This window comes from Pipistrellus hanaki (assembly GCF_964339955.1).
Source record: "Pipistrellus hanaki genome assembly, chromosome: 5".
Classification (NCBI taxonomy): domain Eukaryota; kingdom Metazoa; phylum Chordata; class Mammalia; order Chiroptera; family Vespertilionidae; genus Pipistrellus; species Pipistrellus hanaki.
In genome coordinates this window covers 34,943,104-34,959,864 of record NC_140507.1, presented here as the reverse complement: position 1 = coordinate 34,959,864, position 16,761 = coordinate 34,943,104, and the positions used below count along the sequence as shown (strand labels likewise).

The following is a 16,761-nucleotide window of genomic DNA, read 5'->3' as shown; positions in this document are numbered from 1 at the left end:
ACCCCACTCAGGTACTCCGGATGAAAGACCTGCGCGAAAGCAGGCATTTTGGCAGGAAGCTGGTCCACCCAGCTTCTCCTGAAGTCGGGGGCTGGACCCCTGACCTGTCCATGCGGTGGAGAGAGACTGGGCTTTGGGGCTCTGGAGACTGTGTGACCACAGCACGTCCTAACCCTCCCCAGCAGTTGGGGGAAGACTAGCGCTGTGCATGCGGGCTGGGTTCCTTGACAGTTCCTGCCGCTGTGATGATCGCTGACCCAGCAGGGGGCGCCCTGGAGGCCGAAGGAGCTCCTCTCTAGCCAGTATCCCCAGTGCCCAGCATCCTGGCTGCACCCCCAGGCCCGGGGCTGAAGGCAGCAGTCAGTGGCGCCTAGAGCAGCCTTCCCCGGGTGGAGAGCGCCCTCTGGTGGTCCCCGGCTGGCCCTGGAGACAGTGGGAAACCACGTTCTTTCATAGGGGCGTCCGCTTGAGGGTTCGTGCAACAAATACTGTTTTCTCACCAGATAGGAGGGACTTTGGTATTTGAGATACTATCTCGAGAGCTGTATCTAGGGGTCCTACCCCCTTGGAAGCTGTGGTTGGGTTGCAGAGAGAATCGGAATTCACCTCCGTGTGCACGGTGGTCAAGGCCAGGAAGGTACAGGTTGCTGCAAACTATGAGTACTGTAAAGGGCCCAGCCTACTGGGCTCAGGGGGAGGAAGGGAGCCAAGGCCAGAAGCTGGGTAGGTGCTGACAAGTGGGGAGCTGCGGGGAGGGGGGTGTCCAGAGGTCGGAGAGAGAGGGCACTCCCAAGGCAGGCCCGGCTGGCGAGGGAGCGGACGTGGGGGTGGAGGCGACAGGCAGGCAGCCCTGGGAGCCCAGTCTCACTGAGCTAGGTGACTGCTCCCCAGGGGCCACCCGGCGGAGGGAATGCGAAGTGACACCCACCCCAGGGAGAGGCAGACAGCCACAAAACCCGCAAACCCATCGGGCCGCCCGGGAGCAGCTGCCCGGCACTGAGGTGTGCCAGTCGGGCTGCACGCCCACCGTCAGGAAGGGCGTGTCATCTCCCAGGATGCGGGAAGCTGTTCCTCTAACGGGGCCGCTCACACCCACTTCCGTGGGACGGGATGGCACACGCCCAGCGTGGGGAGCCTGGGGAGGGCACGCCTAGGCACCCTCAGAGCCAGGCCAGTGGCACCGGAGGGGAGATGTGCCCGAGGGGGATGATGAGGAGGAAAGCACTCAGGTCGCATCCCCAGCCTAAGTGGCCATGCTTGGCCTCTCCAAGCCTCAGTTTCCTCATCTGTGCAATGGGGATACTAATGGCACCTGCCCGCCAGGGCTGTGCTCAGTGTGGGCAACATCCAGATGACAAGGCAAAGGGGTGTGTCTTTTAGCTCCACCCCATTTCCTGGACTCTCCCCCCAGAACCGGCCCGGTGAATTACCGTCACACTCACCAACCCGCTGGGTGCCATGCTGCAGGTCGGGCACTGTTACCTGTGGGGGTTCATCTCATCCGCGCCCGCCCACTTTCTAGAGGAGGATAGGGGCTCCAGAGAAGTGGTGCCGCTCGCTGTGAGGTCTGCAGGGCAGGGATGTGGCACTCAGGACGTGCCTGCGACTTCGGAGGGCGGGAAGGCTGGCCGTGTGGGGCGGAGGCAGGGAGGCTGGCGGAGGCTGGTCCAGGAGAGAGGCCCGGTCCTAGGCAGGGGCGGGCGGGGGGCCAGAGACAGGGCCACCGCTTGGAGAGACGGTTCAGAGCCAGGATGGCAGGCTCACAAGCTCATCATTGCCTCGCAGGAGCAGCCAGGGGAAGAAAAAAGGGAGGCTGGCTGGGTGCAGGAGTCGGGGGAACCGTGGGGCCTGGGGGCACATGCCCATCTCCTGGTGGTGCCGCCATGCAGCCCATGCAGATCCATCACAACGTCTTCCAACATTTCCAGAGAGGCTCCACGTCCAAGGTTTACATGAAATCTCTCGATCCTTGAAGGTCCATTCCCAGTGGGTGACAATTGTGTGGTCTGTGGAGACCAAGGAGGGCCCGCGGCCCAGGGGCAGCTTGCAGAGAGGCCCGGCGATCAAGCCTGAGAGAGGCCGGAGGGAGACGCTGAGGGCCCCAAAGACGAAGGCTGGGGTAGAAGGTGCAGAGCAGAGGGGTGGCCTGGGCATGGCCAGGGCAGCGGGGGGCCCTGCAGAGCACCCACAGCCTCCGTGTCTGCTGCCAGCTGCCCCGGTCCCCCTGGGCCCCGTGTCCTGGAAACGCCAGGTTCCCAGTCGCATCTTCTGGGGCGTGCTGTCCCCGGAAGGCGGCCTCCATCATGCCACCCGGGGACGGTCCCCCTCTGGTAGCTGCAACTCCGTCCTGCTAGATCGCCATCCCAGCAGGTGGCCACCAAAACGGGGGCCCGGCCCGTCTGCTACGTCCGGTGTCTCCCGTCAGACCCGCCCGAGCTGCGGACATCGGCCCTGAGGCCGCTCGGACAGAGCCTGCCTCTCTGGCCCACCTCCATCCTCCCGCACCCTCGGGAGTCCATTACCCCCTCCACTCCACCCCCCCACCCCACCCAGGCACAGTTCTTCCCGAGACCCGACAGGGTAATTATGGAACAGGCAAATGTGTAATCTAAGCAGGTACTGGAGGGCCGGTTCAAAGGCATCGCACCACCTCTCCTCGCCGTGATGTATAATGTGGACACACGGGTAATTGCTTCCAGCACACTGAGCTATGCTCTCCCCCAAAATAGAAGCCAGCTGGCTTCCCGGCCTCCCAGGCCCGCAGCACTGGGAGGGACCTGGGGATGTTCGAGGCCGAGGGTCACCAGCCCAGATGCCCCTGTGCGCTGGCACAGCACCTCCCCGGGGCAGCGGGCCCGGCGGGAGGCGTCCGGAGGGGCTGAGCCTGAGGCCTGAGGCCTGAGCGGGTCCAGCTGAAGGAGCACTGGGCCCTGCAGACATTGCCAAGCACGGGGGGGGCCCGAAATACGAGGTCTTCGGCTTTTCCAGAAAAGTCCAAACTCCGGATGTTTATGGGAAATGTCACGATCTTAAAAAGTAGCAACTACTTGGGTTCGTTGTTTGTTGTTGTTGTTTTAACTGCGTGGACCCAATAGAACCCGCCTCCAGGGCCAGCCTTCCACTGTGCAGATGAGGAGGAGAGGGCGGCAGCATTGGAGGCTGAGGAGCCAGTGAAGGGCGATCCCCGGATCCCAGCTACAGCCCGCAGTCCCCTCGCCTGCTGCTGCGAGGAGAGGCGGGCGCCTTGGTGACTGCAGAGCCCCCTGCAGAGTGCCCCAGGCCCTGGGGAGGGGTCCCCGGGAGGAGCTGGGCACCAGGGCTCGAGCTGCAGCCAGGCTGGGCCTCAGAAGAGAGGGTCCTTCCTTCCCACTCCCAAAGGCAGGATGCAAGTCTGGAAAATTGCTCCGCCCCACAGTCTTGCTGTGGCCAGCATGTGTGCAAACAGCCTGGCCTGGGAAATCAGCACCACATGGAACCGGTCCACCCCGAGGGCCTGCGCGTCCCCTCCCCCTGCTCTCCCTCTCCCCTCCCCCCGCTTACACACTGGCAGCCCTAATGAGAGAGCCTTCACACAGGAATGTGCACGGCCCAGCCGGGCCCCGGGCCCCAACAGCCTTGTAATTTGATGAATTGTCAACATCTGGGCCGTAATTACTGGGCCCCGGACTGATAATCCCGGTAAGCCCCCTCATCCAGGGGCCCCTTCCTGCTGCCTTTCGAGGCCTCTGTCCCCTGGCAGGGCCATCACCATTAATTACAACCAGAAAGCAAGACCGTCCCCCAGCTCCGGCTGGCCTGAGCATCGACGACCGTCTGCATCCAAACACTGCCGGTGTATTGACGAGTTCAGTTCCACAGACAACTGGCTGCTGGGCCCGGAGGCTGGAGCCACAGGCCGCTGTGGGGACCTCCGCCAGCCCCTCTGCTGCAGCTCCGCCCAGGCTCCGTTTCCCGGCCGAGGGGCACGGAGACGCTCAGCTATGGAGCCACATACCCCAGGTCCCAGACTTCCTCCACCCAGAAACCTCCTCTCTTTTGCCACCTTATTACCTGTTCTGCAAGGACAGCCCTGGGGAATGCTTCTCAGGAAACTCTCCGCGGTGTGAGGACATGAGCAGATGCACAGGCAGAGCTGGTGTCCTCCTGCTGGCCACACGGAGGGCCACACAAAGTCACCTCCAGCACCCCCCCATCCCAGGGCCCCCATCCCAGGGCCCCCATCCCAGGGCCGGCGAAGACCCCAGTTCTGTGTCAGCTTGCCCGTGGGGTCTCCCGCCTCCGGTTGGCCTGAGAGGAGGACACAGAGGAAACTGGGGACTGACTGGGACCCGGGGAACCTGCCCTTAGAGCGGAGACAGGCATGACCTCCATCTTACAGACGAGGAAACTGAGGCTCACGGGTGCTCTGGTCCCTGTGGGAGGTGGGGGCTGCGCGGCAGGGGCGGGTCGGGAGGACGGGGCGCCGCCTGCCTGACCTGCTTCTCGAGTGCAGCCCCGGGCCTTGTCTGCTTCTCAGGTCCTGAGGCGTCCTGGGCACCGCTGGCCGCACAGGGCCCGAGGCGTGTGAAGCCGACGCAGGCATGTCCCTGCAGGGAGAGTGGGTGGTGAGGATGCTCAGGGTGGACTGGCTCTCCCGGGGCCACACAGGAAGCATGCCTGTCTGACCCAGCACTCCCTCTGGCAGGGGTCAGGGTGGGAGAGGGTTCAGAGAGAGCCCTGCCCGGGGAGGATCTGCTTTGTGGGGGACACAGATGTACCAGGAATCCCGGAAGGAAGGCAAGGCCTGTGAGGCTCTGTCCCACCAGTCCTTGCAGACGGCCGTCTGTCACCCTCTACCCTGAGCTGCGGGAGAGGGGGCATGGCATGGGGAGACGGGCTGGTTTTAGTCCTTGGACAACCCACTGGCTCCGCTGCTTCATCTGTGAGACGGGCCCATGGGGCCAGCCTCCCAGGCTGCTGGGAGGGCAGGTGCCAGGCGGTCTGGCAGGCCTCGGGAAAGTCTAAAAGGAGGGACATTCATGGAGAGTCTCCCTCTCTGTGGCCCCGGGGGCAGGCGCCCTCCACTGGACTTTATCAGGGGCACCTTGAAGGCGTCACACGATCCAGGCCCTGAGGCCCATCCTCGGCCGGTGACCGCTGTGAGGCCCATTGTGTCTTCCCTCCTGGCATGCGAAGAGCAAAGAGCCTCAGTTCTCACTGCACCTTAGTCTCTTTTCTAATCCACGCGGATTTACAGAGGGCAGATTTGGGGCTGCATTTGGGCTCAGTTCAGCAGGACTTATGGACGCATGCAGGGCGGCCACACTGTCAAGGTGGCTAGGCCGCCTGGGCAGGCGAGGCCCAGGAGGCAGTGGGAGGGAGCAGGGAAGGTCTGACAGCGGCATGCAAGGGCAGACTAGAGGGGCCATACTGGCTGGACGCCAGCGAGTTCACCGCAGACAGAACACAGAACACAGGACGGAAGCGCTGTCCAGCTCCAGCCCAGCCTGCTGCTGCCTGGGCCCGCTTCCTGCTCTGCAAGACCGGGCGGTAACACCTGCCTCCAGGCTGTTGTGTTGATAAGACTAAGTGTGTGGGTCACTAAGACACACAGGATGGGTCTTAGGCTCCGTGTAGGTTGTGGCAGCCAGAAGGCTGGGCCTGAGTGAGAGGTCAGGGTAGAAACCCCCATGGGCCATGGCCTTGAGAAGGCCTAGAAGGGCCTGAGCATGGGGGCAGGGGCAGGTCCTATTTCAGGAGATGGCTAAAGGTGTCAGAACTGCCAGGAGCCCCCAAGAGGAGACCAGCCAGCTGATGGCCCTCAGATGATGGTACCTGAACTGTGGCTTGGGTTTACCAAGAACAGGAGCCCCCAGGGCCTTTGGAATAGCCATCACCCCCACATCCACACTCTCCCCCCACTGTGAGGCTGGTGGCCAGAAGCACTTAAGAGGCCAGTTTTCAGATCTGCCCAGGTTTCCCGCCTGGAGTGAGGCCCTGGTCTGAGTGCATCAAGGGGTGGCCACTCTCGGGTCTGGGGAATCTGAGATTGGCTGCTCAGGGCGGCCTGGAGGTCGAGCCAAGGAAACTGGTCATTTACCACTAGACACAGTAGGCCGGGTACCGATTTCCAGGCTGTGCCAGAACCGAGGATGGAGGCAGGGCCAGGAAAGTCTTCTCAGAACAAGAGAGTGAGACTCTCCGAGGAGGAGTCCCTCTCACCAGGGGCAGGGAAGGGCATTGCACGCAGAGGGAGCAGAGTGGAAAGAAGGAGAGAGCTCGGGGGACCCGGGACACAGGGCAACTGAATGGCAGGGCCTGGCCCCGGCCACAGGAGACCCCCGTGCTAGGCCAGGATGCAGCCGCACTGCTGGAACCACGGGGAGTGGCAGGCAGACCCCTGTGCAGCTGTGAGAGACCAGGGCGGAGGCCATGCTGAGGCCGAGCTGCCCCGCTGCTCACCGGCCCCAGCATGCTCCCTCTTCCCCGCCTTTGCCGGATTGCTCTCTCTCCCACAGTGCCACACACACACACACACACACACACACACACGCACACACGCACACACACACACGCACACACACACACACACACACACACACGCACACACGCGCACACACACACACACACACACGCACACACACACGCACACGCTATGTTCAAATGCCCAAATGTTACTTTCTTAGGGTAGAGCTCCCTAATCTTTTCCAGTCTCCTCAAAGCCAACATACCTCTCCCTGCTTGGAACCGGGGGACCCTTTGCCCGCCCTGCCCCCGCTCTCCACGTGGTATTGTGCACATCTGCACACGGGTCACCTCTCCTTGGTGGGACTCGGTGCGCACTGGCCAGGCCTCCTCAAACACTGGGGGGCGGGGAGCAGACCCTTCCCCTGGACCTCCCGGAGGGCGTGTGCAGACCACAGGTTAACCATGTGTCTCACGTGGGACAGTTAGAACATGTGCTGGGCACTGGGGCAGATGGCCTGAGTCTGGAACATGGAAACGCCTCGGTGTGGAAGAGGAGGTGGCGGAGCCGAGGAGGAGGCACAGAGGCAGGCAGTGTGTGCAGCAGGCGCGGGGGGTGGAGCTGCCTCCATCCTTTGCTGGAGTGGAGGGTGCAGTGTGCATGGGGAGGAGGAGATGCTGGTTGGTGAGAGGAGGACAGGGGCCTGCAGGGAGCAGGTGGGCCGGGCCTACAACACTCCCCTCCCCCCTGGTGGTCCACACCCACAGGGCGGGTGGCGCTCAGTGAGGCTTTGCTGGGTGTGTGGCAGGGCTCGGTGGGGCTGCTTTGCCGTGGTTGCTGGCCCCGTGCAGACACCACAGATCTTGCTCTGCACGGGCACCCAGCTCTCAGCACTCGCCCTTGTGTCTGTGGCTTCCCCCCTTTCCCCTGGGAAGGCCCCAGCAGGGCCGAGCTGAAAGAACCGTCAGGACTCTTCCCGTTACGTCTGAGTTCGCTTGGGCTGCTGTAACAGAGTGCCCCAGAACGGGTGGCTTATAAACAGCAGAAATTTCTTTCTCCCGGTTCTGGAGGCTGGACATTCGAGATCAGGGCCAGCAAGTCCACATTCTGGGGAGGGCCCGCTTCTGGGTTGCAGACGGCGGGCTCCTCGCTGGTCTTCACGGGGCAGAACAGAGCTCTGTGGGCCCCTTTTATTTGTTTATTTTTAATTTTTTTAAAAAAATTTTAATATATTTTATTGATTTCTTTACAGAGAGGAAGAGAGAGGGATAGAGAGTTAGAAACATCAATGAGAGAGAATCATCAGTCAGCTGCCTCTAGGGACGTGCCCACAACCCAGGTGCATGCCCTTGACCGGAATTGAACCTGGGACCTTTCAGTCCGCAGGCTGATGCTCTATCCACTGAGCCAAACCGGTTTTGGCTGTGGGCCCTTTCATAAGGACACCAATCCCATTCGTGAGGGCTCCACCCTGATGACCTGCTCGCCACAGAGGCCCTGCCTCCTAACGTCATATTGGGGCTTAGGGAGCATGTACGTTCGGAACAAAACAAATGACAAGTGGCAGAAGCTCAGTTCAGGCTGGCTTCAGAGACAATGTATTCGCAAAGAGAAGAGTGCCTGGCGGTTTCAGCTCCAGCCTTTGCCCTGTCTCTCCACCTCTCCGCTCTGCTTTCCTCTCTGTGCCCTCTTTCCCAAGCCATTGGTGCCCCAGGAGCTCCACAGGCGAGAAGGCTTAGCTCCATCGGGTGGAAAGAGCCCTCCTGCCCAAAAGGGCCACTTTCCGAAGCCCCCGGACCAGTCACCCGAGCTGAGGGAAGGCCGTCACCAGCCCACGCCCACGGTGGCGATGGGGGTGGTTTGGGCGGAGAAATGGGGCTCTGTGCCCAGACCCAAGGAAGGGAGCAGCAAACAGAGGGGGTTCTGGGCAGCCACCAACACCCAGAGGCTCCCACCCCAGATCTGTGAGAAACGTCCCCAGACCACGGGCGTGGCACAGGCTTTGGACTGCTGTCACCCAATAGTGTCTTCTAGTCTTAATCCCCAGAGGAAATGCCTTTCCTGTATGTAACCTCTGCTCTCTTTCTCATTTCCAGGGGCCTCTGGGTCTGGACGGAAAGCCAGTAAGTGATGACAGGGCTGTTGGAGGTGGTCCTGGGATGGGTGGCCTGGGGTGATGGGCACGGTGGGGTTGGAAGTGACCATGGAGTGCCAGAGAGAAAGAACCACTGAGAACCTGGCTCAGCGCACAGAGAAGCCATTTGGGCATCAAACTTAAGTTCAAGTCCAGCTCCCCCATCTGCTGACTGTGCAACCTTGGGGAGGCCTCTTCACCTCCCCAGCCTGAGGCTTCTCGCCTCTCAGAGAGGCTCGCTAACCCTCGCCGCTGTGATGGCGATGTGAAGGACTGCAGACAGCACTGTCCCTGCCTCTGGTCAGCCATCAAAGCTTACAAGCCCCTCCCAGCAGGCCCCAGGCACAGAGATCCCCAGGCAGGCTCAGTCCTTTCATGGCGGACATGAGGCTGAGGAGTTCGCAACACCTGGGTCAGGCGCCTGCGGTCCACGGGCGTCCTCAGCAGGACTAATAAGATGCACAGGTGACAACATAGTTAAATAAATAATTGGATGGGTGGATGGGTGATAGACAGAAGAACAGCCAAAGTAGGTAATGAATCGATGATTGCACAAATAGTTGGGTGCATGGAAGGATAGAGTTGGTGGGTAAATGCACGATGGTTGAACAGACAAGTGAAGAAACGAATGAACGGACAAATAATTGAATAGCTGCTTCATCCTGTGTGCATTATTGAAGGATGGAGGAAAGAACCTGGGTGGATGAATTTTTGAATGAATGAACAGCAAATCCACTCCTGGCTGAAGGGATAGTGGGCAGTTTGGGGAGGGATGAAGGCCAGTGAGCTAGTCAGTCCCTGACCAACGGAGCCAGCCCTCACCCCAGGGACGCTGAGCCCCACAGGGTGCCTTGTGGCGTGGCCTTCCTAGAAGGCCTGGTGACTTGGCAGGACCGAAAGAAAGACATTCCCCTGGAGCCAGAGGGTGAAGGCAGCCGCCATGGCCTGCCTGGAGCCCTCACACGCCCATGCCCCAGGCTCCACAAGCAGCGGCTCCTGTCGGGCACCCAGCACAACGGGGGCTGAGCAGGGAGGTCTCCGCTCTCTGGGGGGAATGACTAGCGTTTGTGCCTCTGCCCAGAGAGGATGCAGTGACCTCCAGTCCCCCGTGTCCCTCATGCTGAGGACTGAGATGTGCTGGTTCCTTGGGGTCAGCACGGGCAGCCTCCTTAAGGACTGACAGTCTTGTGTGTTTTTCCACTCGGCCGCCCCCAGCTCTGCTCAGCCTCACGGGCCCTTCTGTACGCAAAGCCTTAGGGAAGCCGCGGGGCCAGCCTCGCTTTCCTCACTCACTGCTGTTCTTTCTCCACTTCCTTCTCCAGGGACTTCCAGGCCCCAAGGGAGAAAAGGTAAGTGACGCTGGAGGCTGTGCAGACACAGAGGCTGAGGGAGAATGCCAGACACCTGTCTCCAAACCCCAGTTCCAGAGTGTGACCGTGGCCCCGTCACAGCCCCTCCTGGGGCCTCAGTTTCCCCATCTATAAAGTGGGCAGGTTGCCAAAACCGGTTTGGCTCAATGGATAGAGCGTCGGCTTGGGGCCTGAAGGAACCCGGGTTCGATTCCGGTCAAGGGCATGTACCTTGGTTGCGGGCACATCCCCAGTAGGGGGTGTGCAGGAGGCAGCTGATCGATGACTCTCTCCCTCATCGATGTTTCTAGCTCCCTATCTCTCTCCCTTTCTCTCTGTAAAAAACCAATAAAATATACTTAAAAATAAATAAATAAAGTGGGGAGGTAGGCACTTATAGCTGAATGGCTATAAGGCTCACATTTGACCATTTAAAGTGCCCGGAAGGTTAAATCTGAGTTCTTCAGACACCACAGAATAACAAAACTCAAAGCAGTCGGCCCAGTCCTTAATCCTGAAGGGGGCAGTGCCAGGAAAGCCTGGGGGGTTGGACAGTGACTGTGGATGGCACTCTTTGTGGGGGGGACACCCCCGCCAGGAAAACAGATGGCAGAGAGCTGCCCCGGGGGTCCTCACAGCCCCTTACCAGAAGGACTTCCTGGCATTGGGTGCTAACTGTCCCAGCCACGGCCCGTAGAGAGCGGGAGAGAGGAAATGTGTATGTCCCGGGGCTGACTGGGCACTTCCAGGGAAGAGCTGGGCTGGACCACATCCACACCCCAACTCCACGGGGGGTCACTTAGTTTCCGCCGGCCCCGTATTCCGGTCCGCCATCAGAGCTGACTGTTCCGTGGCTCAGGGATTCCAAGAGGGCGCAGTGGGAGCGGCCTATCCCTGTTCCGCCATGTCTAGGGCTGGCGATAAGTAGCAGACCACCCTGGAATCTGCTCGTGGTGTGACCTTGGGCAGACTACTTAGCCCCTCTGTGCCTTCATTTCCTCGTTGGAAATGGGGGGGCGGGGAGAAGAGAGCCTGCATGTGATTTTTGGTAGAGTGGATGAGACCATGTACATGACATTCTGAGCACAGAGCTGGGCGTATGTAAAGTCATCAAGGTGGTGACACATCTTCCTATTTTTTGTTCCCAGGGTGCACCAGGAGACTTTGGACCCCGGGTAAGACCCCCTCCCCCTCCTACACAGTTGGTTTTATATTATAAATAGAGGCTCAGTGCACAAATTCATGCACAGGCAGGGTCCCTCAGCCTGGCCCAGACTGATCGGAGCTGATTGGGGTCGGTGAGGGGGAGGGGCCAAGGGAGGTTGGCCAGCTGAGGGAGGTTGGCTGTGGGAGTGCAGTGACCACCAAGAAGCAGCTCTTGTGTTGAGCACCTGCCACTTGGTGGTCAGTGCACATCATTGCGACCAATCAACTAGTCGTTTGGTTGTTCGGTCACTTAGGATTTTAGATAGATAGATAGATAGATAGATAGATAGATAGATAGATAAAGCACGCCCTACAGCTTATCACAGAAGGTGAGTGAGCAGCCCCTCTCCTGCCCACAGTATATTCTGCTTCAGGATTTCACTGAAATGGCCGCCGGTCTGGCACAGATGGGAAGTCTCTGCCAGACGTCCCATAGCACGTATCACTGTGGGTGGGCAGACAGGGGGCCAGCACTGGTCTCAGACCAGAGACGGACCTTCCTGAGGACAGCCAGCACCCTGGAAGAGGAAGACTGTAGGGTCAGCAGCCCTGAACCCACGCTCAGCTCTGCTACTTACTGCCAAGTGACCCTGAGCACATCACTTTGCCCTCTGAGGCTCCGTTTCTCTAACTGTGAGTGGGGGTAACAGCCTCTACCCCCAATCTTCACTGTGGTGAAGATTCAACGCAACCATATAAGTGGGTGCCCAGCACCCCACATGGAACAGTAGACGGGAGCCTCAGCCAGACCACCTTGGCCCTCCGTGGCCCCGGGCCCCAGGACTCAGAAGTGCCTCAGGCAGGAGCAGGGGTTTCCTCAGCAGAGGCTGAAGCAGAGGGGAGACCAGGAGGGCTGGGCCTGCAAAAGGAGGTCTTGGCCGAGGGTCACTTAGTGGCCCTCTCCGCCTTTACCACAGCCCCGGCAGACAGCGGCCGCAGCCTCACCGCAGAGGCGAGAGGCAGGCATCAGCTGCCCGGAGAAAGGCAGGAACGTGGCATGTTCACAGTTGTGTTTAAGAAGGTTGCGGGGTGGAGATTGTAGCCGATGGCCCGGCACCCACGGCAAGCAGGAGGTGGGCCTGGCGCGGAGGCAGGCGCTGTGTGTGGGGGGTAAAAGGAGAGGGGACAGCGTGCAGAGGGGGCTGTGCAGGCCCAGGCGGGCTGGGCTGGGTCCCTGTCCCAGCTCTGCATCCTCATGGCTCTGAGGGTGGTTGTGAGTCCAGAGCAGGGACCAGGGTTGGCCAGGCTGTTTCCCTGGAGACCCAGCTGTTCTGGGCTGAGCCTTTGATAGGAGGCCAGAGGCAGGGCCACAGAAAGCTGGTGAGAAGTCCCTGCAGCCAAATAAAGGACGCCTCTGAGCTGGCTGGCTGCTGAAAAACCCCCTCTGCTCACTCTCTGTGGGATGTAGAAGCTGATCCTCCCACCCCTCAGCAGACAGAAGTCCCCCAGCCCTGGTGTAGCTGTCGGGCAGACCTCCCCAAGCCCCACGCTGCTTCGTGGGTAAAAGCCCCTGTGAAACACCTCCACCCTGAGAGCCACTCAAACCACAGGTCACCATCTCTCATGCCCCCTGGCTGCTGGGTCTCTCCCGTTGCAAGAGGGGCCGTGGGGCCTGGAGGGGAGGCGGCTGTTGGCTGGGAGCTGGGCTTCCTCCAGGGGCCTCTCGAGAACATTTTGAGAAGCAGGAAGCCAGGACTGCCAGGCACGTGAAGAGCCATACACAGCATCACCGCCCCTGCATCCAACGGTCCCATCTGTCACAGCGTCCGTGAGGGACGGGGAGAAACAGGCCCCAGCTCTTGGGAAGTAGCACGGTCACACTGGAGAGAACGCTGTGGGAGGGAGGGAGCGTAGCAGCCCCTGCGGGCACGTGGTCCACCCCTTCGCCGTGCCCCCCTCCCGCCCCCAATCACAGGCTGCCTTCTGTGGCTGCAGAGGTGGCTTTGCCTCCAGAAATAGCTCTGTGGTTTTCCAAATCACCCTCCTGCCTTTCTGACCACACGACCTGTTTGCTGTAGATGGTTTTCCCACGGCTCCACCCGGGCTTTATAAGTAGAGACCATCCCATGTACAATCGCCGCATCCTCAAGGTAGACTGGACGAGGGGCCTGTCTGGGCTGCTGGCTTGCGTGTTCCCCTCGACGACTCATCACACTCCCAGGGTTAGACCTCAGCCGTCCGATCCCGGCGGGAGGAGGAGGCAGCGGGCAGCCTCATGTCCCAGGCAAACGCAGGGGAAGAACCTCAGAGCCTCTCCAGGGCCTGCTCAAGTGTCTAAGCCCACTTTCTGCCTCAGTAAGTGGAGTCCAGGCCCGTGTGTCCAGCACGGGCCCCGGAGCTGGAGTCCGATCCTGTTGGTCGGGACCTGGTGGATCCCCACGGTGGACCTTGAGAGCTTCCGCTAAGCTTTTCACTGGGAAAGCCAGTGAGTGAGGTCTTAGGTGCAGCTGCTGGAGAGGTGAGCTCTTTCCTATCACGGAGCTCATGGTGAACAGAGAGACCTCTGCCTCGATGGCCTTTCCTGGCCCCGTCACCCTGGTTAAATGGTCACCCTCTGGCGCTGGCCCTCAGATTGTAAAACAGGACAGGAGCGGTGCCTGGCCAGATGACTGGATGAGAGAACCCCAGGATGCCCTCATACAGCAGGGTCCACTCCACAGAGGCCTGGCTACGGAAAGGTTCGGCACTGCCGGCACTGTGAGGCGGGTGTACCCCACTCCTGTGCCAGTGCCGGGCAGCGGGCAGTGCCGGTGGCACTGTGGTCTTCCCTCCTTGCAGGGGGGGCCACCGGTGAGGGCTCTGGCTGGCTGAGGTCTGACCCAGTACTAACCTCGCTCGGCCTGAGAGTTGGGGGTTTGGTGCTGCATGAGAGAGACTGTGTGGCCCTCTGTCGCCTTTTTTTTTTTCTAAGATAATTGTAAATTCACGTGCAGTTGTAACATGTAACACCATGTTCCCATCATCCAGTTTCCCCCCAAAGGTGACTTGGGCAGCACCTAGTATAATCTCCTACCCAGGAAGTTGATACAATCCACCAACCTTACTCAGACTTCTCCCACTCACCTGTGTGCTTAATCTCATGCATTTTTATCGCTGTTGTAGATTCGTGCAACCTCCACACAAAGACCCCTCAGGCTACTGTCTTATAGCTCTCTACCCCCATCCCTAACGCCTAGCAACCACTAATCTATGCTCCCTCTCTATTCTTTTGCTATTTTGAGAATGCGATGTAGCTGCAATCACAACGTATGTGACGTTTTGAGATTTGCTTTTTCCCTCGGCGTAATTCCCGTGAGATGCATCCCAGTGGCTGCGTGTTGGTGCTCTGTTCCTGCTTGTTTGCTGCTGAGAGTGTTCCCTGGCCGAGGTGCCCCAGGTGGTTAGCCACCCGCCATTGGAGGACTTCTGGTCTCCAGTTTGGGGCCCTTGGACTCTAGGAACATCCATGTGCTGATTTTTGTGTGAACGTGAGTCTTCCCTTCTCTGGGACAAATGCCCAAGAGCGCACCTCTGTCACCGGATGAAGCGGGAGTGGTCCAGCCGAGGTCTCTCAGGAGGCCTGCAATCCCCTTTCTGGAGGAAGGGGCTGGCCGGGCACAGGTGCCTTCTCTAACACCCACTGGGTGTCATCTCTCACCTAAACTCCGCAGGTGAGGAGATGGCACACTCCTTGGAGTGTAAATAAAAGGCCCTGTTGGGCCGAAACCGGTTTGGCTCAGTGGATAGAGCGTCGGTCTGTGGACTGAAAGGTCCCAGGTTCGATTCCAGTCAAGGGCATGTATCTTGGTTGCGGGCACATCCCCGGTGAGGGGTGTGCAGGAGGCAGCTGGCCGATGTTCCTCTCTCATCGATGTTTCTAACTCTCTTATCTCTCTCCTTTCCTCTCTGCAAAAAAAATCAATAAAATATATATTTTTTAAAAAGGCCCTGTTGGCCCCTTAAGCTGAGCTTTAGGGACCTGTCCCTTCGTGTGGCCACCAAAACGTGGCAACGGTCCTAACAACAAAGCCTTTTCTCCGAGCCTGTTAGGGGCTGGGAAAGGGAAGGCATTGGACTGTCCGTCTAAGGGGCCTCTCTCTAGAGACTAGGACCCCTGCCCTCCCCTCAGAGTCATGCCAGCCGCATCTCTTTCAGGGCGACCAAGGGCAAGATGGGGCTGCTGGGCCTCCTGGGCCCCCGGGGCCTCCCGGGGCTCGGGGCCCTCCTGGCGACACTGGGAAAGATGGACCCCGAGGAGCATCAGGCCCAGCGGTAAGAGGACATGGAGCTGGACCACCAGGCCCTGGTCCTGCACCAAAGCCCCAAACCCTGATCCCAGAACCAGCCCAACCCCAGCCCTATCCCCAGTTCAGACCGAAACCCAACCCTAACTCTACCGCCAACCCAGACCCTTACACCAAAACTAGCTGGGTTCCCAGCCCCAATTAAGATCTTGACCCCAAACTCATTCCCAAATCCTAATCCATATCCCAATCAGACTATCATCAGACCCTAACTCTCGCCTTTACAGACTCCGACCCTGATTCCAAATCCAACTCTTACCCCATACTCTAACTCCAAATAGTCACATAGACCCTAACTCTGACCTTGGTTGCAATCTCAGTTTAATCTGACCCTGACCCCTGTATGTAAGCTCTTTCTCTGCAGATCTTTTCCAACCTCTATTTCTTCCTCTCTCTTTCTTCCTCCCACCCCCTGTACTAACTAGTTAGCCTCGGTCATCTTCCCATGGTCCCACCAAACCCCGGAGGGCAAACCTCATCTACCTGCTTCCCTGTCCCCAACCCAGAGACTGCAACTTCTCCAATGTGAAGCCAGCACCTCCACCCACCTGCCACCAGGGTGCCCTCTCAGGGCAGCTACTCACCTGGCTCATCCAGTCCCGGTCCCACTGGGCACATAACTCCCTGAGCCTAAACGTCCTCACCTGTGAAGTGAGGACAATGACCCCTACTTTTCAGGTTTAGTGAGGCTGACATGAGCAAATATGATTGGAGCCTAGGCCAGGGTCTGGCAGGAGCTGTGGGCTCAGCTAACCCTGCATCCCCTCATCTCTCTCCTTGTGTCCTCAGGGTCCCAAAGGAGAGGCTGGACAAGACGGTGAGACGGTCAGTACCCAGAGCATTTCAAAGGCCTGAGCGGCTCCTCTTACACACACACACACACACACACACACACACACACACAACACTCACACTCAGGTTGTGTGTGTGGCTGTACGTGTGCATACTCCCAGGCTTTTGCCCCCACCAGCAGTGGGAAGGGATGGCCAGGCCTCCAGCCCAGCAGAGTCCTCACAGCTCTGCATCCCTGGGAGGGGGCCTGCAGTCTGTTGGTCGCTGCTTGAGATCTGATGAGAAGCTGTCCAAGACCGGAAGCAGTGACAGCCCTGCCTGCTCCTCCCTGGGACATGGTGTCATCCTTTGTCAAATGAGAATGATGAGGACAGATAGGAGCAACCTCCAGCATCCCCTTTAACACCTTCTCTCGTTCCAGGGCCCAAAGGGACCGCCAGGGCCCAAGGTAAGTGTTCCTCAGTCCCTGTCCCCACGCCCAGGCAGCAGGGTTAGGAGACAGAGTTCTGTGACCTTGGGCAAGTTACTGCATCTCTCTCTGGGCCTCAGTTT

At 59.6% G+C, this 16,761-nt stretch overlaps 1 protein-coding gene across 1 annotated transcript in view; it reads left to right on the top strand.

The window, feature by feature from the left end:
* Window positions 1-16,761, top strand: part of COL23A1 (collagen type XXIII alpha 1 chain) — a 238,695-nt gene that overhangs the window by 206,425 nt on the left and 15,509 nt on the right. Inside the window, exons 5-10 of the mRNA XM_084886773.1 lie at window positions 8,542-8,568; window positions 9,902-9,928; window positions 11,077-11,103; window positions 15,269-15,385; window positions 16,207-16,242; window positions 16,631-16,657. Of these exons, the coding sequence (XP_084742899.1) occupies window positions 8,542-8,568; window positions 9,902-9,928; window positions 11,077-11,103; window positions 15,269-15,385; window positions 16,207-16,242; window positions 16,631-16,657 (261 nt within the window). The remainder of the gene's footprint in view (window positions 1-8,541; window positions 8,569-9,901; window positions 9,929-11,076; window positions 11,104-15,268; window positions 15,386-16,206; window positions 16,243-16,630; window positions 16,658-16,761) is intronic.